This window comes from Suncus etruscus, chromosome 10 (assembly GCF_024139225.1).
Source record: "Suncus etruscus isolate mSunEtr1 chromosome 10, mSunEtr1.pri.cur, whole genome shotgun sequence".
Classification (NCBI taxonomy): Eukaryota; Metazoa; Chordata; class Mammalia; order Eulipotyphla; family Soricidae; genus Suncus; species Suncus etruscus.
Genome location: NC_064857.1, coordinates 12,510,653 through 12,534,793, shown reverse-complemented (window position 1 = coordinate 12,534,793; position 24,141 = coordinate 12,510,653). Strand labels below are relative to the sequence as shown.

Here is a 24,141-nt window from a genome sequence, read left to right as displayed (position 1 = left end):
CATTTATTTGGATGAGTGAGTTCATAACTTTCAAAAGCATAATTTTATTAGCATATATGTCCTGGGGCTTTATTTAAACAATGGTAAAGGCTACCTAGGATATAGATATGAATGATATTCCATTGTCTGAAGCCTCTACTGAGCAAGAAAATAAATATGCAAGATTAGATGTCACTATGCCTGCACCCCATCTCTTTCCCCTACAAACTTCAGTTGCTAGTGGCTAATTCCTCCTTGTTGGTTCCCTGAACTCTTCCAAGATATTTAAGTTTTTATTCATTACATTATATTCTAACTCCTTGGCTATAAAGAAATATTATATTATTATTTGGCCCATTAATTATTTTATATAAGACAGGAAACATATATTCTTTTTTTTTTTTTTTTTTTTTTTGGTTTTTGGGCCACACCTGGCTGTGCTCAGGGGTTACTCCTGGCTGTCTGCTCAGAAATAGCTCCTAGCAGGCACGGGGGACCATATGGGACACCGGGATTTGAACCAACCACCTTTGGTCCTGGATCGGCTGCTTGCAAGGCAAATGCCGCTGTGCTATCTCTCCGGGCCCGGAACATATATTCTTATTAATGGAATTTTGAGGTGAGAATCATTATTCGTACTTCACAAATGAGCAGTCAACAGCTTATTGGGTGTACACATTATAACCAACTCCATGCTTATAGGGTTATAATAAAGTATTACAAACACCAGACTGGAGGGATTTGTTTTCAAAACCAATAGGGACACTAAAAATAAGAAACTCTTAGCCTCTGTAGATATTTAACATTAAAACTGCAATAAGCATGAGCTATAAAGTAGTTCTTGTCTTATTCAAGTTTTAAACATTTAATAAGCTTATGTACCTCATTTTGTAAAAATATATCCATGATAACATTAATTTGGGGGGAGAAAATTCAAATACTTTGTATTTCCGTTTCATATTTTTACCAAGATTAATCGATATTTGTAATATGAGATTATTATAATTAGATATTATAGTAATTAAAATAATAGTAATTAGAACATAGACTTCAATACTTTGATTTATCATCTTTTCATTGAATAAGTTTGTTATTTCCTTTCTGTGCAAATAAAAGTACCTTTCTTTAGCTACTGTAGTTCCTTTATATGATTATTTATATGAAGCAGACCTTCCATTTAGTAAAATTTGAAACAATCACATCGTAATCACTATTTTATTTTTAAAAACACAATGTTAGAATATTCTCTTGCCCCTAACTGAATCACGTTGCCTACAGAGAATGGACTTAGTTCAACTGAGTCCTTTCTGTAGCACCTATGTATATGCACCTCATAGTTGAAAGTTGAAAGTTCAGCTGCATCTCTAGGGCCTTACCTTATGCAATACCTCAGTTTTGCAATATTAAAAATAAGAAATTGGGTTATGTATTAATGAAGCCTTCTCATCAAAATAAAAAAAGAATGCACTTAGTAAAATAGGGTTAGTTTCTGACTGATCTACATAAAGACGTAAAGCCATTTGTATCATTTATTGAACAAACAACAACACGGAATACCTGACTTTCTGTGGCATGTCTAAAGAGTGTCTGCCAGCAGCAAGAACCTGTCCCTCCCCCAGGCACCTTTGTGAGGACAGCCATCTTCACTGAGATCCAACGTATTTTCTAAATGAAAGAAGGGGCAAAATTTGCCAAGCAAGAAATCATTTGTTATGCTGATGTTTGGCGGTATTTGAAGTCTTACTAGACACAACAATCAAAACATCCTCCTATTTCACACTCATATTAAAGTCACAGTTTAACTTGAAGGAGTTGAGAGGCAAAGATTCCAGGATTCCAGAAGATCTAACAGTTTACTTTTATTTTTTAACAGACTATTTAGAGCCCACTTTACATTCATGTGCTTTGAACTCAACTCTTAGCACTTATCAACTTTCTATCCCTCGGGCACTGAGTATGATCTCATAGCAACAAGGCCCTCTCCTTTTGGGTTAAGTAAATATTTAAAAATTATGCAAAGAATCAAAATTATTTCATAGACTCCCTAAAACTGTGCAGCTACAGAAGCACAAATAAAAGATTCTTAATGATGAACTTTGCTTAATGAAGGGCCCCAAATTTTTTTCCATGTTGTTCTTTTACTTAAGAATATATTTTGACAGCAATCTAGAGATCCACAGTTTTCTAGATTCTTGGATTAACAAAGAGTCAATCATATTCTTTCATGCGTGATTAGTTGAAAATAGCTTATAATGATTTTGAGGTTAAATTTTATAATAATGTCATTCTTTTATTTATGTATATAAGAAATTTAAGGCCAGGTTTTATTATAATGTGCTTCTCCAACTTGAATACTAATACTAGGATCCTAAAAGATCACAGAAACTACAGGACAGAAAGTTTTCATTCCCTTTTAGTGGCAAACACCTGTGAGGAAATGAATTATTTTTCCACCTCAAAACGACTTCAATTACTTGTTTATTAGACTTAGTAAGAACAGTGTCTCTGTACTTCCTGCACATCATGTGCACATGCTTACACACACACACACACACACACACACACACTTCTCCTTTTCTTGACTTCGTTGTTGCATTGATCAGGGGTCATACATGCTTGATTGAAGTGTTTTCATGCTTTTGATTGTGATGCTCTGTGGAGGTTCCACGTGACTGTTGTGGCACATAGAGTCAGAATAGTTAGTGCTACAGAGATAGTGCTAGCATGTGGGACTGATCACCTTCCCCAACCAATGTTAGAAGATTGGCCATTGAGCTATAGCCTGGGCATCCATTTTGTCTTTCAAATGGCACCAAAAGAAAAAAAAAATGAACTCTCTTCCCAAATTGGAATATATATATATATATTCATATATATGTATATATATTGGAATTTGGGCCACACCCAGTGATGCTCAGAAGTTACTCCTGGCTATGTACTCAGAAATCGCTCCTGGCTTGGGGGACCATATAGGATGCCTGGGATCGAACTGAGGTTCGTCCTGGATTGGCCTTGTGCAAGGCAAAGCACTTGCCTACCACTGTGCTATCACTCTCTCCCCTGCAGTATATATTATTATTATTATTATTATTATTGGTTTTTGGGTCCACCTGGCAGCACTCAGGGGTTACTCCTGGCTCTATGCTCAGAAATCGCTCCTGGCAGGTGCAGGGCACCATATGGAATGCCAGGATTTGAACCACCGAACTTCTGCATGCAAGGCAAATACCTTATCTTCATACAATCTCTTTGGCCCCTGCAGTATATATTATTATGATATGAATCATCATCATGCCATTCAGAGCACAAATGTATGTGTTCAATATTTATTAAATGTTGGCTTATAAAACTATACATATAGGGTACTAAACCCTCGGCTATTGTATTAATGACTTTATTGGTATACAATAATTTTTACACATATAACTTCTAATGAACTCTTCCCCTACTTTTTCCATTTTATTAAATTCTCTATTTATTATTTCTTAATAACTTTGCTTTCTGTCATTCTGAAACAAATGTATTATGTGATCAGTTATGTCAACTATGTGATACATTTTCTTTAAATAAATTAAAAAGTAGTAAAATTATACATATAGCAAGAAGGGGACTCAAAGTCAAAACGCTGAGCACTAATAATGAAAGTCATGTTACTGCCAGGGCATCAGTACTGTCGTCTGGAATTGTTCTGAATTATTTCTCAGGCAACACTAAGTGCCAGGTTTCCTCCTTGAGCCGGGCAAAGCACAACCCACTTTGCAAGAGATTTCAAGAGATTTCTTTTTTCTTGTTTCTGCAAGATCACTGTGAGAAAGTGAGTCCTTACAAGTGTTGGATGTTTTCAATGCAAAAAGACTCTGAAAGTCTTTTCCTCAAAGTTTATTTCTTTTTCCAAAGAGCAAAGGTAGGAGATGAGTTTTCCATGACATGACACCTTGCTCTGGAAGTTTTTTCCTCAATGTTTATTTACTTTTTTTCCCAAAGAGCAAAGGTAGGAGATGAGTTTCTCATGACATGTCACCCTTCCAGCCAGCTAGCACGAGAAGAAATGCAAATCTCCAGGGGCCCAGAGCTCATCACGGTGCGCCTCGAGCAGAAAACGGGTCGCCTCTTCTGTAGCATCATTCCGACAATGTTCAGCAGAGGGCGCGTGGCTCCCAGCTCGTCCCCAGCTCCTCCAGGACCGTACCCCGACTTAGCCCAAGGTCACAGCTTCCAAGAGAGCTTGGCAGCCCGGGGCTGGGATCCCCAGGAGGCAAGCCAGCAAGCCAGAAGCAAGCAATCAAGCCTTCGGGACTGCAGACCGAAAATGATGGGGTGGCAATCGGAGGCACGGAGGCCTGGGATGCTAGCAGCTTGGGGACCCAGGAGGACAGGCAAGAGGGGCCCGGGGCCACAGCAGCTGGTACCTCTGCCCAGGAGGGGGATGGGGTGCAAATAGACTCCTCACTGCCTTGCACCAACCCAGGGACCTAGGAGCCGCTGCTGTCACCGTGCGCTAAATCTCCAAGTCTCCCAAGTTGGGGGATCCCCCCAGGACCTGGCTCTGGATCTGGACCAACCTAGGGGGGACCGGGCAGCAAGGGAAGAGCTGCCCAGCCCAGCGGAAAGCGCACCCAAGGGCGTTCTCCCCGCCCCCGGGCCCGCCCCAAGAGCCGCTATCACCTCCACCCGGCCGCCACCTCCTCCCGCCGGCTCCTGGGTCCACCCCGGGGTCCCCTCCCTCGAGCACCAGAGCACCAAGTTGGCCGGAACCTATAAAAGCCGGGGAATTTGCACCCCGCGCACACCCCACTGTACCAGCTGCACACCCTCCTGTCTTGAGCTCCAGGACCCTGCGGTGCGATCATGTCACATCACTGGGGATACGGCAAGGACAACGGTGAGTGAGTGGGTGAGGGAGGGAGGGAGGGAGTGCTTGGGGGTCCTGAGAGCCCTTCCCACCTCTTACCTGGTGTTTATTTACCCCAGCGGCACCAGGAACCTAAGGCTCAGGTGCGCCCCTGGTGCCTGCCCTGCTCTTCCAGTGACTCCAAGCTTGGGGATGCCCTCTGCACCCCAGCCAAAGGCGGCCACTGTCTAGGAATCCCCGCACCCCGTAGTTTGGAGACCAGAGTGTTGGCCAGGCACCATCCTATTCCGACTTATCCATATCCTATCTGTATCAATGAGTACTTGAAGGAATGCTACCCAAATTGGAAGCAAGCAGATGGTTTCTAAGATCTTTTTTTATTTTGGGGGGTGGGAGTAGGGAAAGATCTCTATTCCCGCACTAGGGAACTCAACTGTTTATTTTTCAACCCCAGGACCTGAGCACGGGCATAATTAAGAATTTACCCACCCCATGGCTGAGATCCAAGCAGAGGCTAGCTTTGGGAAATTTGAATTTACGCGTGGCATAGAAATTAGGAGCCACCAATGCCAACCCCATCCCACCCCAAATATTTGGTGTGCAGGGTCCACCTGTGGCTAAGGCTTTCTGTTTTCGCTGTGTTTCACTGGGTCTTGCATTGGGAGTTTCTTCTCCCTTCCTGTCGCTTTCTGCTTCTAAGATGGGGTTTGGGGGTCTTCAATTTTCGCATTTTCCCCCTTCCTCTCACTTTCTGCATCTACGATTGAAGTTGTAGGTCCTCAAAAAGTGGACTTTATTATAGTCACGGACTGGATTTGTTTAGTGTCAGCAGGCACATGGAGAGGGAAGCAGTGATGACTTGGTGTATCAGTCTTTGCTGGGGTTGGGAGTATTGGGGAAGGATCAGTCTTTGGGGATCCTGGCTAAGGAAGGGTGGCCCAGAGTTTGAGCTCAGATCCTGACCCCACTGTCTTGCTAGACATTGGACCATTGGACTGAGTTAGCACAACCCTAACTAAGCCCAAGATTAGTCCCTGCTCAGTTCCAATAGCATACTTCCAAGAGTGAAAAATAGCTAATAATTTATATGACGCTATCTGTGCCTTCATAACACATTGATTCTAATATTTAATAATCAACTTAATAGCCTCGGAATACAAGGAAACTTAGACACCACTGATGACATGTTTTCTCAGAGTCGATTGATACTTGAAGGGATGCCATCCAAATTGCAAGCAAGCAGGTGGTTCTAAGATATTTTTTTGGTGGGGGGGGGTGATCTCTTCTCCCACATTAGGGAACTCAACTATTTCTTTTCAACCCTAGGACCTGATCACTGGCATAAGGATTTCCCCATTGCAAAAGGAGAGCGCCAATCCCCGGTGGATATCAACACCAAGACAGCTATTCATGACCCTTCCCTGAAGCCCCTGACCGTGAGCTATGAACAAGCCACATCCCGGAGAATCGTGAACAATGGTCACTCTTTCAATGTGGAGTTTGATGACTCCCAGGACAAAGCAGGTAGGTGTAGAAAAAGTTCCATGTATCTGTTTTACCCCCAACTTGATGGGAGCAATCAGAAAAGTGTCAGGAAGTCCCATCTTACTACACTGTGTCACAGTCCTCTAAGGTGTCATGCTGGTAATCTTCATTAAATTCCAGAAGTAGGCTAATTACTTTGAAGTGCCCCTAGGCTCGTTGGAGGCCTAAAGGATTGCTGTGTTCTATATATGGCACCGCATGCCTGTGGATGTCAGAGCAGTTAAGGTTCCCTCAGCCTCCGGGGCCCACTCTCACCCTCAAAATCATTCACGTGGAGTTTACAAACAATTGGAAATTTAAGATTCTCTCTAAAAAACTTTGCTTTCAAAAATTGTTGGCTACATTAGTAAAACGTGTGTTTGAGTATGAATTTAGCAGTCACAGAATGAAAATTTGATTATCAGAAATTATAAAAATCAGGCACCCGAGCTACAGGTAGGGCACTTGTCTTGTACGCTGCCAACCCAGGTTCCATCTCTGAAACCCTGTATGGTCCCCCAAAACTGCTGGGATTAGTTCTTGAGAACAGAACCAAGGGTAAGCCCTGAGCATCATTGAGTATTTGGCCCAAAGCCAAAAAAGATTAAAATTCTTCAATCTATAAAAGAATTATCTAGTAGATTTCTATTATCTAGATAGGAATATTTTATTATCATTATTGTGATAAAGAGGGTGAGCTTATCATGCTGTAAATCCAGAAAATCATGCGTAAAAAAGACATATTTGAACGATTACAGACAAAACTAATCATCTAAATTATTTGTAATAGACCTATTTTCCAAATGTCCATTCAATGTTTCTTTCTTCTTTTTAATTTACACAATAGCAACCTTCTTTGTCCACTGGTTGATTGAATTGCCAGTGCCCTATTTTTCCAAATGCTTCCTCTGAAGGTCAATGAAGAAATGGGGCTATAAACAAATTATATGGCATGGTGTGGGAGTAGGGCAGAATGAGGAAAGAGAAAACATTCTAGAATGTTGTTAAAAATCTATCAACGTGATGACAATTAATTAGGACAGTTGATTATTCTTTATTCATTAGCCATCCATTGTACGCAGTATAGTTTTGCAAAAATTCTTCCTCCTCATGCTTCTCTACTTAAACAATATTTGACCCTTGCTTTTCTAAAATAGTAATTAGGAAGGTAGTTCTTTGGAAGATAAGAATAGAGATTACTTGAAATAACTTTTTAGTCTATCTTTGATCTGTGTAAAACTTGCTTCAGAAAATACACCACAATTTAGCATAGCATCATATGTGGTACTGCTATACGTGGCATCAGGGAGATAATCAAAGACTCCTTCATGTGAAGGGTATGTTCCAATTACCATTAGGTTTCATTAGACTTCAATTATTAGATTAAGCAGATGATGTCTATTGAAGATACTCATTCAATAATAATTTTGTACCACTGTCTTCCCAAGTATGCACTCCACACTAAAGAATCTATCAATACACAAAGAACTAAATAGGAAGACAATATTCTATCTCAGGTAAAGAATATTATATTTTCAGGTTATCAAATGACAAGGCCAAAGTGTTGGCAGTATTATTCTGACAACAAGAAAATTAAATACCCTTGTAGAGCTAGTATAGTGTAAGATTGTCAGTGGCTTTCAAAAAGTGAGATGGAATGAATATTTGTTTCTGCTCTACACATAAAACAATTGATTTCTGTGGATGACAAGTTCACCAACTTTATGGATACTACAGAAGAATTGGAGGTGTTTTTTAACTGAGTAAATGAATGTCTAATAAATGTAACCAAAATTGTATAACCTTTCTTCTTTATTGATTTGATTGTGAAATAAGTTTTTCCAGTATATATTACTAGAAAGTTGGTATCAACTATGGAATCTGATGACTGATCATAGATAAATCTGAGTTTAAGTTCCACCATCTAGCTCAGTGGCTTAGGAGATCATTGTAACGCAATCTTGTTGAGCTTTAGTTTTGTTTTGCTATAAAATTAGAGTGACTGTACTGTAAAAAGAGGATTATCTGAGACAGTATACATAGAATACCTAACTCAGTGGCTAGCATTATAATGCTTTAGCTTCCATTATGATTATTGCATCTGCATGCTGCGTTTATTTGGCAATTGCTAATAAAACGTTGAAGCACAAATAAGGTTTTAAAAGAAAAGCCCTCATTAGTTTCAAAGATTATTTTTACTGATAATATTTTCATGCTCCTAAATTTTCCTTTGTCCTTTAAAATTCTCTGTTTATTTCACATAGGACTATGATAGGGTTACATGTTTTAGCATGAATAAATAGGGCTTTGTTGAATTTCTGCATAAATAGCAACTGATTAGAACTAGGTAAACCTTCTTTGCTGCTTCTGGTGAATAACATATACATTACTTAAGCTACTTCCCATCTATACTTTGTGTAAACAGATAAAGTAGTTTAGGACACCTATCTGTTTTAGATATAGGTTATTATTCACCTGGTTCTTACCCCAAAAAATAAGATCCTTTCCAACATCAAATAAGTACAAGAGAAATAAGATATTGTGAGGGCAGGAAAGAGTTTTGGTTCCTTTCCAGTATTCCCAGTCTGTTTGCTGGAGATGCCTATGGTAGAAAGAAAGGAGTTACAGACACTGACAATCACTTTGAAAAGGGCAACAAAGAAGTATCTGAAAGAATAAATGAATCACAGTGGAGGCTTAGGAATTAGGCTGAGCCAGTCAGGAAGGACTCCCAGGGTAAATAAGGTTTTCAATAAGGCTTGAAGGAATTTGGTTTATGGAAGGAAACATCCTGAACCTAAGAGCCCAGCGGGTGCTCCAGACAGGCAGGAGGTGCTGTAAAAACATGGGGAGGAAAGAATTTTAGAAAAGGCTTCTTATCAAGAACTCCTTGGTCATTTTATCCATACTTCTTTAAATATTTTCAGGTATTAAACAAGGAAGCATTTTTTCCCTAGAATGCAGATTATGTTAAAATCCAGGGAAGGAAAGCACTTCAAGCAATAAACAAAACTTTAAAGCCTTGTTATATGGCATGCTGAAAAGTATCATTTACTTTAAAAATGTTTTAATTTGGCTGGGGTATATCTAACAGTGCTCAGGGCATATTCTTGAGTCTTTGCTTAAGAGGGGCCAGAGAGATAGCATAGAGGTAAGGCATTTGCCTTGCATGCAGAAGTTGGTGGTTCAAACCCCAGCATCCCATATGGTACCCTGAGCCTGCCAGGAGCGATTACTGAGCATAGAGCCAGGAGTAACCCCTGAGTGCTGCTGGGTGTGACCAAAAAACAAAAACAAAAACAAAAACAAAAAAAAATAAAGAAAAGTGTTCACTCCTAGCATGGTGCTGGGATTGAACTCTGGTTAGCAAGGTGCAAAGCAGGCCTCTTAGCTGCTGTTCTATTTAGTCCCTACACTTAAAAAAAATAGATTCTAGACTTTTAAATTAGAATAAATGGCAAAGATATGGTAGGCCTAGTGAAACATGAAATAAAAAGCAAACAAAATGCATGATACTTTAAAATCATTTGCTTTCATTTTTTTTCTAGTTTGTTGCAGTGAAACTAAATGAGTCACTTATGAATAGAAATTGAGGGTCCTGAGAGACTTGTGAATTCTACATTGGGTAGGATAGAGAGCTTGCCTTGTATGCAGTTGATCCATGTTTGATTTCTGGGCACCAGAAAGGTCCCCGAATCAGTAGTGATTTTTGAGCACTGATCTAGAAGTAAGCCCAGAGTGTGTCCAGGTACAGCATAAAAATCAAAACCAAAACCAAAAAAAATATTAAAAGAAGAACAAATCCAAAGTAGAAGTTGAATAAGAATCTTTACAAGCCATAGTTAACAATTTGTGAGTACATACCGTGTTCAAAATATATTTCCTTTGCATGTGTGTTTATGAGTAATTGGTCATTCAATTTTCAAAACTAATTTATCATCTTTTTGTTTGGAATTATTTTTATGATTTTTATCTTTTTAACTATTATCACTACTTTTTACAATCAAATGCCTCAATTCATTTGTTTCCCCTCAGTAAGAATTTAATATTCTAGAACTTTTAGCAAAACAAACTTTCAAACATATCCTAAATGTTATCTTTAATGCAAACTTGAATAGTTGGGTATCAGAAACTCAATTGGCTGAGATAATTGCTATGTTTAAGCTTGAGGGATTCCTTTTATATGTGGAGTTAATAGGCTTTACTAGAAATAGGCTCAAAACACTCATCAATCTTCTAAATTTCTTAAAAAATGACTCCCTAAAATTAATAACAATTTGATAATCCTGTTAGGTTTTCAATGATTAAAATGACTCTAGCTACTTGAGACCTTTTATTATTAACTTTATCTGGGAGAAAAGAATAATAGTCAAATGATTAACTCTTGCTAACTTATTAACTTTACCAGCGAGCTTAGTGCTTTCCGACTTTATTGCAAAATTCGAATAAATATTAAGATTACTGAACCAGCAAATACACTATAATTAGAAATTGGAGATTTTTGCCTATTATTTAGAGAAACAGAGAATAAAAACTGAAACTATTTAAATTCACTTAAAGTAGAACATTTTTGCAAACATAAGTAGATCATCCTTGATTTTTCAGGGGCTTGCTTCAAAGTTTAAAATTTTTCTTTCCAATGTCATAAGTTAAAAGAAAACATACTAATAATAAATTTAAGGACTTGCCATACAGGTGTGAGCAGAACCTTTCCTATCCACAAAACTGACCCCAGCATTCAAAACAACACTGAATTGAATTATAGTTTTATTTTTTAACTTACACATAATTCCATTTATCTGGAAATAAAAAAAAGTCCATTCTCTCAAAATTCAATTGTGTTTACTTTGGTGAAAATGACTGCAATACTGTCATTAAAATCTCTTAAAGAAAAGGAATGTAAATGTCTTTTCCTGTCTTTTCCTCAGCTTTATCTACGTTGTGTATTTTCTTTTTTTAACGTTAATATGTAGGTAGCCCTACAATGATTGCGTATTGCCCAAAATAGTAAAACAGTGCTGCATTATTTAATAATTTTCAGATTATTCACAGGGGAGATTGGTTAGCTGTTGGAAATGCTGTTTCTTTTTTCTTTTTTAAATTTAAACACCATGATTACAAGGTGTTCAGAATACAGTTTTATTTCCCACAGGTATAGTTCTTCATGATTGAGTTACAGTCATACAATGGAAAACAACCTTCACTGGCATACATTTCCCACCATCAATGTCCTCAGTTTCTCTCTCATCCTCCCCAAAGCTCCTCCCCTTTCTATCTCTGGGACATTCATTTTTGCTTCTTTCTCTATGTTTCTCTTCCCTCTCTTTTTTATCTACTTTGATTTGCAGTACAGTGCACGTATCCCACCACCAATGTCCCTGTATTTTCTAGTAGATTTAGTAATTTACTTCATTTCCAAGATAGACCTTAAATTTTAGATGCAAGATAAGCTATTGTCAGACTATTGATATTCATTAAGGCCTTTGGTTTGTTACTTGGAAATATTTTACATTAAGAATTATCAAAAACTCAAAACGATATAAAAAAGATATCTCACAACGTGCGACTCCCGAAGGGGGACCCCCGACCTGCGGGAGTGGTTGGTTAAGGGTTGCTAGTTATTTGCAGGTTTTTTGAGCAGATTTGGTTTTATGCTGTAATAGAACTGTGAGAGGTTAATAGAAACAGGCTTAAGACAACTGATGCTGTTTAAAAGCAATTTTATTGGGATATACACTGTTTATATAGAAAATGCATAAAGGGAGGCATGCTTAGCTTGTTAATTAGGTTTGAGGCAAGGGTTATATTTAAATAAGGCATAGGGCTAGCAATACATGTTAAAAATTTTATCGCTTTATTTTAACTATATTTTTTATGTATTAATAGCATAAAATGGGGAGGGGAAAAACTAGAAGTAACTAGGTTAAGCATTTTACCATAAAATGTTTTAACTTGCATGTAAGCTGAGGGCCCACCAAGGTGTTAAAATTTAACAGGATGTGTTTTTAAAGCTGATTGGTTTTGGCTATAGTTGCTAGGGTTCTATAGATGGTATTTTGCTTTTTTAAGCTATTTGGTTGAAAACTTTTAAGTTTTTTTTTAATTTTTTGTGGTGGCTGTTTTTTTTTGAGCTTTGGCTTATGTTAAACCGCATACAGGCAAGAGAGAAAAAAGTCTCAGAAACTTTAATTTTGCTCTAAATCCATACAGCTTTTCACAACAACGCAGAGATTAGTACACATTATAAAGAATAAAATAACCAGGGCTAGTGTGGATACAGGGAGAAAGGGACTCTTATTCACTGCTGGTGGGAATGCAGACTGGTTCAGCCTTTTTGATGATATTCTTAAACAAAACCTAGACATTAAGTTTCCATATGATCCAGCAATACCACTGCTAGGACTATATCTTCAAACTCAAAAACACCACACAGAAAAACCCTGTGTTCGCCAATGAACTCCTGTTTTCTGTTCTATGTTCATTGCAGCACCATTTACAATAGGCAGAATCTGGATACAACCCAAGTGTCCAAGAACATGTGAATGGATAAAGAAACTGGTACATCTACATAGAGTACTATGCAGTTATTAAGAAAAATAAAACCATGAAATTTGCTTAGATATGGATGGATATGGAGAGTATGATACTGAGTGAAATAAGTTAGGGGAAGGGATAGATATAGAATAATCTCACTCATTTGTGAAATATAAGAAAAAGAAATGGTGGTAGGGTAATGATATCCAGAAATGAAGGTTATGAAGACTAGTCCATGGTAGAAAACTTGCCACAAGCTATGCAGCAATGCAGTTAGGGTAGAGAAGGGAGCACTATAACAAGGATAATTGGAACTGATCACTCAGTGTGTATTTTTTTTTGGGGGGGGGGGATGCCTTGGGTCACACCCGGCAGAGCTCAGGGGTTTCTTCTGGCTCTATGCTCAGAAATTGCTCCTGGCAGGCTAGGGGGACTATATGGGATGCCGGAATTTGAACCACCGTCCTTCTACATGTAAGGCAAATGCCCTACCTCTATGCTATCTCTCCGGCCCCCGGAACTGATCACTCTGGACCTGAACTGGGTGCTGAAAGGAGATAAAGTAAAAGACATGGTACCCTTCATTAACAATAGTGCAAGCCACAGTGCCTAAAAAGGAAAATAAAGGGGAGAGAAAGAGAGAGCAAGAGAGAGTGACAGAAGGTGAGATGGAAGGAAAGAGAGGGAGAGGGAGAAAGGACAGAAAGAGAGGGAGAGAGAAGCTCTTCAGAAGCCAGCAGTAGGGGAGGTAGGAGGGAGGAAAATTGAGAATTTGGTGGTGGTGTATGTGCACAGGGGAAGGGTGGTATACAATTTTAAGACCGGTATCCAATCGTAAAGAACTTTGTTACCATGGTTTTTAAATAAAAGGGAAAATAAAAGAAGTATCTAAGTCTCAAAAAAAAAAAAAAAAAGTAAGAGTAAAAAATTTTTAATGATGGGTAAGGAGAATAATTGTAAAACATTTAGTTTTCAATTAACAGAGATCTTCTTTGCTTTAAAATGACATGAGTGAGCCTCTTGATTTTTGTAAGTAACAAAATTTACATAATATCAAATACCCATTTAAATATAGATTACAATATTATATTTGGTTGTTATATTACGGTTTATACACATTCAAACATACAGTACTGATAGTAATAGTACTGATAGATTGGTGGTTTTTGATATTTAGAGTTAAATTAATTTCTGAACTGGATGCTGAAAGGAGATAAAGTGATATACATGATATGTTGCAGAGAGAGAGAGAGAGAAGAGAGAGAGAGAGAATAAAATGTTCTGCCACGGGGGCCGGGCGGTGGCGCTCGAGGTAAGGTGCCTGCCTTACCTGCGCTAGCCTAGGAGACGGACCGCGGTTCGATCCCCCGGCGTCCCATATGGTCCCCCAAGCCAGGAGCGACTTCTGAGCGCATAGCCAGGAGTAACCCCTGAGCGTCACCGGGTGTGGCCCAAAAACCAAAAAAAAAAAAAAAAAAAAAAAAAAATGTTCTGCCACGGAGGTTGGAGAGAAACTCGAAGATATTAGTGGCAGGAAATGGGTAGTGGTCAAGGATGTTGTACATTGTATGATTGAGGGGCATAGCTCAGGGGTAGAACATTTAACTGCATTGTATGATTGAAACTCAATCATAAACAACTTTGGAACTGTGTATCTCACAGTGATCTAATTAAAAAAGCTATTTATTTAATAAAAAACAATCAGAGACCTTTTCAAAATAGTTGATCAAGACTTAACAGCACAAAGGACAAAAATCAAGTTCTGAAAATCTTTGAAGAAAAGTCATTTGAGTGCTTGCTTTGGCAGCATATACACTAAAATTGAAATGATACAGAGAAGATTAGCATAGCCCCTGCACAAGGACAACATGCAAATTCGTGAAGCATTCCATATTTTTAAACTATAAAAAAGAAAAGTTATTTAAGTAGAAAATCCATCTATGTATTATGTATGTATGTATATCCATCTCTTATGAGATAAATTTCTGTGGTACAATAAATCATTGGCTCTTCAGACTCCCCCATCATGGCTGAATTTGATAAAAGAAAAAAAGCATGAAATTTTCAATTTATGTTATCTTATAAAATTATTTTTCCACAAAAAATACTGTTTTGAAAGTTTCTGTATTGTTTGGATTAAACTGGCCTAGTATAAAAAATGCAATCAAATGAAAGTAGTTATATTGGAATACAGTATAAGATTCCCCTACCCAATGAAAGATCATCTCTCATTTCTCATATAAGGAGATGCACACTATATTTATTAGAATTCTAGGAATTATTTTTTTTAATTGAGGAACATCTATCAGAAATGGTCAGTCAACTGAGCATGATGGTTCAGTGTATAGGGGCTCAAGGGTGGCACCAGTAGTTCTGGGGACACTATGAAGAAACAGAGGTCAAAGGCAAGGCTTGTGCATGTAAGGCATTTATCTCATCTATTTTCTTGGCTCTATAAAAATATTTTTAGAGCTTTTATTGACTAAATTCCAAGCTCAGATTTTTTGCTCAGAACTTCCAACTAATTGAACAAGACCAGAAGCTTTAATTTTGATAGTAAAATGAGCTGTAAGACTTTCTTGACTGTTCCTAATTGTGACTTACTTCTATTCTATAGAGTGACATCATCTTAAAAGAAGTTAAAACAGATATATGGGAGTAAAATATTAGACTTAATGTGTTTACTCATTAAACATAGTTTATTTTAGTATTAGTATTTCATTTAGTATATTTTTAGCATTAATATTAAGTCTTGTTTATTAAACGATGGAGGTTTATTAAACAATGGATCAATGGAACAGTGAAGAAAGGTTATGGGTAGTTGGTACTGGTGAGATACATCAAATCTATAAACGTTAATGCTAATAAAAATCCACTTTATCTATACTGTAATTTATATTAAAATATGTATACTATTGCCTGATTCTAACATGCTTTGTAACCATTACATTTATACAATTCTTAAGAACCCCAGAAAAGAGAAAAACAATAAGAACAAAAAGCCTTATGATATTTAAAATATAAAGTCCTACTCTATTTTTTTTTACAAGGGAAAAGAGATACATGTAAAAAAAAAGTCGGTATGCTTTATTTAATTTTATCATTTGGTAGAATGAATGCTTCTTTTTATGATCAATTAGCTACAAGTCATTATCAAGAAATTAATTCAGAATAAGTTTATTTTATAAGCAGTTCACTTTGGGAAAGGAATGTTCAGGCTATATTTGGTGGTGCTTTAGGGCTTACTCTGAGTTTTAGGATCAGGGATTACTCCTTGCAGTGCTTGAGGGACCATATAGGGGGCCAGGGATTGAACTGGGAATGGCTATGTGGAAGACAGGCACCCTACATTCTGTGATATATCTCTCGGGTCTAAGAATTTCATGTAAAGTTTGTATAATTGTGAAAAAAAGAAAGGATTCTTTTATTAAAAAATATTTAAAAAAAGATGGCCCCATTATTTCTTACAGAATCATCAAATTAAATAAAGGCAATTAATAAGCTGTTTTTAAAGAAGAGAATTTTTTTGGGCCACACCCATTTGATGCTCAGGGGTTATTCCTGGCTACGCCCTCAGAAATTGCCCCTGGCTTGGGGGGACCATATGGGATGCCGGGGGATCGAACTGTGGTCCTTTCCTTGGCTAGCGCTTGCAAGGCAGACATCTTACCTCTAGCACCACCTCACCGGCCCCTAAAGAAGAGAATTTAACATAATAGATTTAAGCTCATTTTTAAATAGGTATATAATATAAAACATCATTTGTAATTTGTGCTTTCCTTCCTCTTTCCTCTGGGCTGGCCTCTTAAAGAGCAGAGATGGCAGCCAGAGATCATACTAAGAGCATTAGAATAGTCATAGAACCAACTAGCTATCTTCTAGCCAGTTTTATTTTGTTGAATAAACATGGCTATCAAAGATCACTGAGGTGAAGCCAAATTATTAAACTAAAGAACAGACTAGATCTCTTTGTTTTACATATACAAAGTATGTTTGAGCTCTTCATTTTGTAGAATTATAAACCAAAGTTAATAACAAGCTGACAATAAAATGATATAGCAACTGACTATAAAATAGAAATAATAAATTAATTTTAATATCTTTTAAATATAATGGTGAAGCAACATATATATAAACATTTTTATGTGTATGTGGTAAATATATTTTAGAGGGAATGGGGAAGCAATGACTTTTATATTCTTTTAAGACACATTGGCTAATTATTGACAGAACAAGAAAAATATTGTATGTACTAATTTTACTATAACAAAGTTACATAATGCAAGAAAGTAGAATTATGGGGTGTTTTTTAATTTTTTGTTAGTTATTCATGGCATCTGTTTATACATCTTTATCTCAAGAGAATTATTTATCAAACAACTAATGCTCAGTTTTTATGATGAAGATGGAGAATATTATCCCTGTCCACCACATATATGGCACATCAGAACAGTTCTATCAAGAGAGTGAATAAAGCCAAGGTTGTACACAGTCACTGCACCATGGTAAAAGTGTTTCTCATGCTTGCAAGTGTGTAACTGACCAGCATGACAAGCAGCTGCCCAAGAACTTCCTACTTGATTCACAGAGGAAATAATAGTTTCACATAGTTTCTTCTCTTGGAACCTAAAACCAAGATGCCAAAAGAAACCCAGAAGAGTAGAACTGGTCAGAAAGCAGAGGGGAACGGAGTCAACCTCAGCCAACCCAAGTGAAGAAGGAGCTCCCTGAAATGATTTGTGGAACACAGCAGATTAAACATGAGTCTGCATTTTATTTTTCAAAGTGAAATATTGCGTGGTATAAAGTTAAGATTAATGATTGCAGTCTTTAATAGCACGGTGATGTAATATGCACATATATAATAATATATGTGGTATATGTTAGTATATTTACATGTATGCAAATTTAAAATTTTAGTGCTGAAAGGAGGACCTCTCTCTGAAAATTATCGGCTGATCCAATTTCATTTTCACTGGGGTTCCGCTGATGGGCAAGGCTCTGAACATACTACGGATAAAAAGAAATACCCTGCAGAGGTAAGTTAGAGCTATTCCTTCTCTCCAGTCAGAAATAAAAACTGATAGCATAAACTTTGATATATAGCATAAAATGATATTTAGTATAAATTTTGAAATTTAATTCTAAATCTGTCTCAAACTAAGTCAACTCCTTTTTACAAAGAAATCTTGACATTTTCTTATAACTTATGATATTTTAAGTAATGCTTCAAAACAAAATTTCTATTATGTCCAAGGATGCCTGCCTCTTGCAAAAAAGTTAAAATAATTTAAATTGGAAGACCTTATTTTAATATTAACTCAAAGTAAAAAAAAGTTCCCTAAAAATAGGTAACATTTGGTCTGAGAGTTTTTATTATGTTAATATAATAGGTAATTAGAATATGAATGAAAAACATATTTATCAATATTTTCACTTTCTTTAGATCAATGAAAAACATCTTAGGCATTTATTAAGTAAATCATTCATTGTCTCTATTTTGTCTCCTACGACTTTAGCTTCACCTAGTCCATTGGAATACTAAGTATGGAGAATTTGGAAAAGCTGTACAACAACCCGATGGATTAGCTGTTTTGGGTGTTTTTTTGAAGGTTAGTTAACGGACCTTTCCTTCTTCCACCCATTATCAAGAAAGGTTAAACAGACAAAAACTTATGACGTTTAGGTGTTCCTATAAGGAAGATCAGGAAATACCGTTGCTTCCAAAGTATTTTCAGGCTTATTTTTTTGCTCCTTACCTGCTAGTTGTGGCAGAAATAAAGGACAAAAGGACAATGTGAGAAGTACTATTTAGACGTGAATCTGAAACACTCGTATATGAATTGTATATAAAATGAGAAAGAGCTTTATAACAGATGTAGTTACAAAATTCAGGCTTAATTTAGACTTAATGATAAAGTATGCTAAATTAAGATTAGTTTTGGGAGACATAAAGGACAATGACTTGATATTGTAGTATTTTAGGCGAGAGGAACACGAAGATTGTGAAAGAGGAAAGGTCTGAGTGCAAGATTCCCAGATTCTGACAACATATGTCTGTCAGCATATGAGCTAAAAGATTATATGAAACCATCCAAGGGAAGCAAGAAGAGATGATAAGGTTTCTAGCATGCAGCCCCCCAATCTGCAAAATGCAATGCACTTGAGGCAGTGAGAAAGATTCTAAGTACATGACTAAAGAGGATTTAAGTCAAGGGAAACTGGGGTAAATGTGCCAGAAGTCAAAGGAGATCATTTTAACAAGAAGAGAAAACAGCAGTGTAAAAATCTGGAAGAATATTTATGTAAACCTTTGAACAGCAGTCTTCGTTTTAGAAATTGGAAATCCCTGGCAATATCTGAATGAAATTCTAGGCGTAAATGCACAGGAGTTTGTCAGCAAAATTAGGGGAGTCTATGGGGCCAATCAAAGATTGATGGGTGACTCAGAGCAAGTTGTAGGTTTTCATTTCCTATATGGTGAAATTTTCTGCCCTTTCCTAAATTGGTATAACAGCAACTGGATTAGATCATCCTGTGTCTTGTATGTTTTTAGATTGGCGGTGCTAATCCGGGTCTTCAGAAAGTCCTTGATACCTTGGATTCCATTAAAACTAAGGTAAAGTGGAATTTTCTGCTTCTTCAATAAAGTTTGTTTCTTCTATTCCCTTTGGTCGCAGGAAACAATTTTGAACAAATCAAGTAATATCCATTTGATGTCTGAACAGTTTTGTTTTTAAATTTTCTTTATCCCCAAATTGATCCTCACACTAATATTATTATTAGTTTTTTTTATTTTTATTGAGACCAATGTGAATTACAAGTCTATCAAAGTTATATTTATGGTACAGTGACACTGATATTATTTTATGACTTGGGTTTACTTAATCTTGTTTCCAATCATTTGGACATGCGTATATCATTTGGACATGACCAAAGACTCATGATTTCAAAGAAGTTAGGAAATCATCTGGTAAAATGAGTCACTCATTCACACAGCACATATTTGTTCTTTTTTTTTTTATGAGCTACCCACTTTTTATTCTAGATGATGCAACAAGTTTCTGCTTTATAAATGAATGGAGGTCATTGAGAATTTCTTCAAATACTATATTTCCCAAGGTCAGCCCTTACTTTGCAGAACTCTCACCAAATTGAAGTGGCATCTAGTGTTTTGGATGCTCACTATTACTTCTTGCTTGACCTATTGAATCATACAGAAGAATGATTCCTTTTCTTTCTGACTCTACTATTTTTCTAAAAATTCCCTTTAGTTTTCTTTTAACTATTCTCATGTGACAGTTTACTCTCTATGCCACAGTATTGTTCTTCTTATCAGGACTAGTTTGTATCCATTGCTGTACAGCTATAGTGTCCAGAAATAAATGCAGCAAATTGGATAGTTAACCATAATCTCCTCCATAAGGTTATTGATTATTTTTGTTACTGCAACCTAAAACTTCAGCATTTCAGTAGTAGCAATTTCACTTTGAAAATTGGGTAAGATCACTTAATGACTTACTTAAAGAAAAATTAATGGATTATTTTAGAGAACAAGAAGAGAGATGTCTTGTCAAGAAAACGATAGTCAAGTCCTCTTGGTACTATCTTCTCATTTATATTTCCAAATCAAAAGTTTGATTTGGTTTGTTTGTTTTTCAGTTATTTTTTAAATTTGGTTTCTGGGTCACACCCAGCAGTGCTCAGGGGTTACTTCTGGCTCTGCACTCAGAAATCACTCCTGATAGGTTTGGAGGACCATATGTGATGCCAGGATTCAAACCACCATCAGTACTGGATCTGCTTGCAAGCAAACACCCTACTGCTGTCTATCTCTCCAGTCCACTGGTTTGTTTGCTTTTGAACTTTCAGGCCATACTTGGCAATGCTCAGGGTTTACTCCTGGCTCTGTACTTAGGGATTATTCCTGATCGTGCTGAGGGGAATCATAAATGGTCCTGAGAACATAACTGGGCCTGGCCGTGTACAAGGCAAGCACCTTAACCCCAAAACTATATCTCTGAACCCTCAAAATTAAGGGGCTTCTGTAAGTTTTTGGTGTTTTGTTTTGTTTTGTTTTGGAGTCACATCCAGAGGTATTCAGTGATTATTCCTGACTCTGCGCTCAAAAATTACTCCTGGCAGGTTTGGGAAAACCTATAGGATAATGGGGAATAGATCCTGGGTGGGATGTGAGCAAGGCAAACACCCTACTGCTATGCTGTCACTCCAATTCCTCTTTTGTTAATTTTTGTTTTATTTTCTGATGTATATGAAACTTCTCTTAAATTATTTTTCCTCACAATCAGAAGGAAATATACTATTCCTCTTTATGTTTCCTGCTGTTCTACCTTCCTCCTTTTTAGAATACTTGAGTTTTAAAATAATTTTTGTTTTTGTTGTTGTTGTTGTTTTTCGTTTGTTTGTTTTTGGTGGGGAGGCACACCCAGTAGTGCTTAGGGCTGACTCCTAGCTCTGCACTCAAGGATTACTTCTGACAGGCTCAGAGGAATTTATGGGATGCCAATGATAGAATCCAGGTCTGCTGCATGTAACGCTAGCACCCTACCTGCCGTACTGTAGCTTACACCTTACACGTGACATTTTAAATGAATAAACTTGCTTAATTCCAGGGTAAGAGTGCTGACTTCTCCAACTTTGACCCCCGTGGCCTCCTTCCAGCAAGCTTTGACTTCTGGACCTATCCAGGCTCACTAACTACTCCTCCTCTACTGGAATGTGTGACCTGGATTGTGCTCAAGGAACCTATTAGTGTTAGCAGTGAGCAGGTCAGTTTTCTTACAAAAGGTTTGTTCAAGGAGGTGGTGGAATAACTTATCTAGGCAAAGAGCTCGGTCTTTGAGTTATAGCATCAAGGATTTAGTCATTGTGTTGCTGCTTCTGGTTGGTGGAATAACTGAATGCAACAGTGCCTCACAAATACATAATATTTATTAAAAATTCCTTATTATGCATAATCTTAGGCAGTTTGTTTACTTCGTAAAATGGAATAATCATGAGGATTAAATGAGAAAGTTATTGGTGCTTTTTTAGGTAAGCTATGAAGAAGCTGAGGTTTAGAGCAATGAGATTTTATATTGAAGGTTTCAGAGATAATCCCCAAATTAATTCTCATTCATATGAGAGTTTACTGTGGTTTGATTTATATCAGAATTTATTTCTGAATCTGGACAAAGAGAGCAATCAGCATTTTGGAGAAAAATTATGTATGAATTCACTCCAAGTTGCTTTCACTTCATAGTCCAAAGGCTCTTATATTTCATATACTTAGTTCAAATATTTAATGCAATTTTGTAGCCAGAGAAGCAAATATAAAGAATTTGTTTTCAGCTGTCTCTCTGTAGCTGCATGATTGAATGTGTGAAATGAGTGTTTCTCAATAAGACTCATAGAATGAGTTTAGAATAATTGGAGAAGAAAGTCAATAGCCACTATCTAGAACATTTCACTTGAATATTTATAACGTGAATAAAACCAATAAAAACTCCTATTAAAAACCTAAAGTATTTTAATATTGAAGTTGAAATCATTCGACTTGTAAAGAAACATTGCATTAGACTTTGCATGTTGGCTTTAAACGGTGCACAGTTGAAACTTATGTGATATTATATTGCAATATTACTTCATCTAGCAAAAAAAAATTAAGAAAGCTGGAATATGCAAGTTTTCTATACAGCTAAAAGGAAGTTCTTTGTACTCAGCTACTGCATGGCACTCTTCAGATCTGAGAGGAAGTATCATTTTATTTTGTTCTTCTTTAGAATATTAGCTTATGTAGATTAGGACATTTGTAGAGAAAATGTCATTATTTTCTAAAGAAATTTCTTTTTAAGGGAATCTATAACTGACACTAGAAGTTATCTTTAATATAGACAAGTAGATTGAAAAAGAAGAGTTTGTACCTGACTTAATAACTGATCTTTGAGCCATATTCAATAGAGCTGATTCCTGATATAGTAGTAGTAGCATAGAGAAGCATTATAATGACTAAAATTCATACTGGCAAATAAAGTATGTGAATAATATTTACTTTGAATCTAGAGTTACTTTCTAGCATTTCAGATATATTTTATGTACTTCTGATGCTTGGTTATAAAATGATAGGGAACAAAGCAAGCTCGCTGAAAATTTCCTTCTTAATATCACCAATGATTTTTGTATTTTATATAACAAAACGTTTTGCTATGCAAGTGTGCATATATAAACTATATAAAATTGTGTTGTCCTTGGGACTCAGATTGCATTTTGATCAGACTGTAACATTAAGAATATATTTCAATATATAGTAGAAGCATATGAGTACCCTTAGAAAACTTTTTAACTGTTAAATCTCTTCATCTCATTTCTTAGATGTCGAAATTTCGCAACCTCAATTTCAACAAGGAGGGTGAACCCGAGCAGCTCATGGTGGACAACTGGCGCCCAGTTCAGCCTCTGAAAAACAGGCAAATTAAAGCTTCCTTCAAATAAGAGGATCTTAGAGCCAGCACTTAATATTATTTTTCATTTCCCTTTAGCTAAGCACAAATCTACCTGGGTGAACTTTGGACCCCGACTGCTTTGCATCTGTTTTTCTATACGTTTCATCTCTCACCTAACTTACTAATAAAATGTGAACAGCTAGATCAATTATCTTGCTTGGCAGAATTGCTGTGACTGGTGCTTTGTTCATGGCATAGTCATGGCATAGTCATGGCTTATTCTTATAAAGAATAAGCAAAAGAATTTTGGCATTGGTCACAGCCCTTGTAGTAACTGTTCACTAAAATGCTTTTTAAAAAAAAAATAGGAAAGAATGATTGGGTGCAATTCTAGGTCATGATATAAATCAAGCCATAGAAGGTAATTCAGGTAAAATAGCTATGAAGCCATGTAATGTTAATCTGATTCAAGAAATGTCCATGAGCCTAAGATGTTATATAAAAGAATAACATTTAAAATTCTTATATATTTGTAGCAATGTTATCTTAAATATAAATTATGTTGTATTTTAGTGACTTTTGAATTACAGAGATGTATATTAAGTATTATCTGTAAAAATTGTTTTAATTATAGTTGTGATACAGAGTATATTTCCATTCAAATAATATATCATAACTTAATAAATATTGTATTTTAGATATATTCTCTAATAAAATTAAGAATTATACTTCGTGTTATTTTTAGAGGGATGATGATGGGGTTGGGGCCCCTCAGCTCTAACTCTTGGCTGTGTGCTAAGAAGTCACTGG

The 24,141-nt window shown here is 36.6% G+C and overlaps 1 protein-coding gene and 1 non-coding gene across 2 annotated transcripts; both read left to right on the top strand.

Annotated features, from left to right (window-relative positions):
- The first annotated feature begins 4,201 nt into the window (after positions 1 to 4,201).
- On the top strand, positions 4,202 to 24,059 carry CA2 (carbonic anhydrase 2). The gene is made up of 7 exons (XM_049782149.1): positions 4,202 to 4,861; positions 6,158 to 6,355; positions 17,810 to 17,928; positions 18,409 to 18,501; positions 19,446 to 19,508; positions 21,523 to 21,678; positions 23,261 to 24,059. Exons 1-7 carry the CDS (start codon positions 4,828 to 4,830, stop codon positions 23,378 to 23,380), a joined length of 783 nt encoding a protein of 260 aa, XP_049638106.1. The 5' UTR covers positions 4,202 to 4,827; the 3' UTR covers positions 23,381 to 24,059.
- LOC126021564 (U6 spliceosomal RNA) lies at positions 14,681 to 14,787 on the top strand. Its single transcript, XR_007500069.1, has one exon. It is a non-coding gene; the product is annotated as a U6 spliceosomal RNA (small nuclear RNA).
- Positions 24,060 to 24,141: the final 82 nt, after the last annotated feature.

Coding starts and splice junctions, on each gene's coding strand:
- CA2 (XM_049782149.1), top strand. CDS start 4,828: ATGTCACATCACTGGGGATACGGCAAGGACAACG. Junction 4,862..6,157: donor GGGATACGGCAAGGACAACG/GTGAGTGAGTGG, acceptor TTTCAACCCTAG/GACCTGATCACTGGCATAAG. Junction 18,502..19,445: donor TTTTGGGTGTTTTTTTGAAG/GTTAGTTAACGG, acceptor GTATGTTTTTAG/ATTGGCGGTGCTAATCCGGG.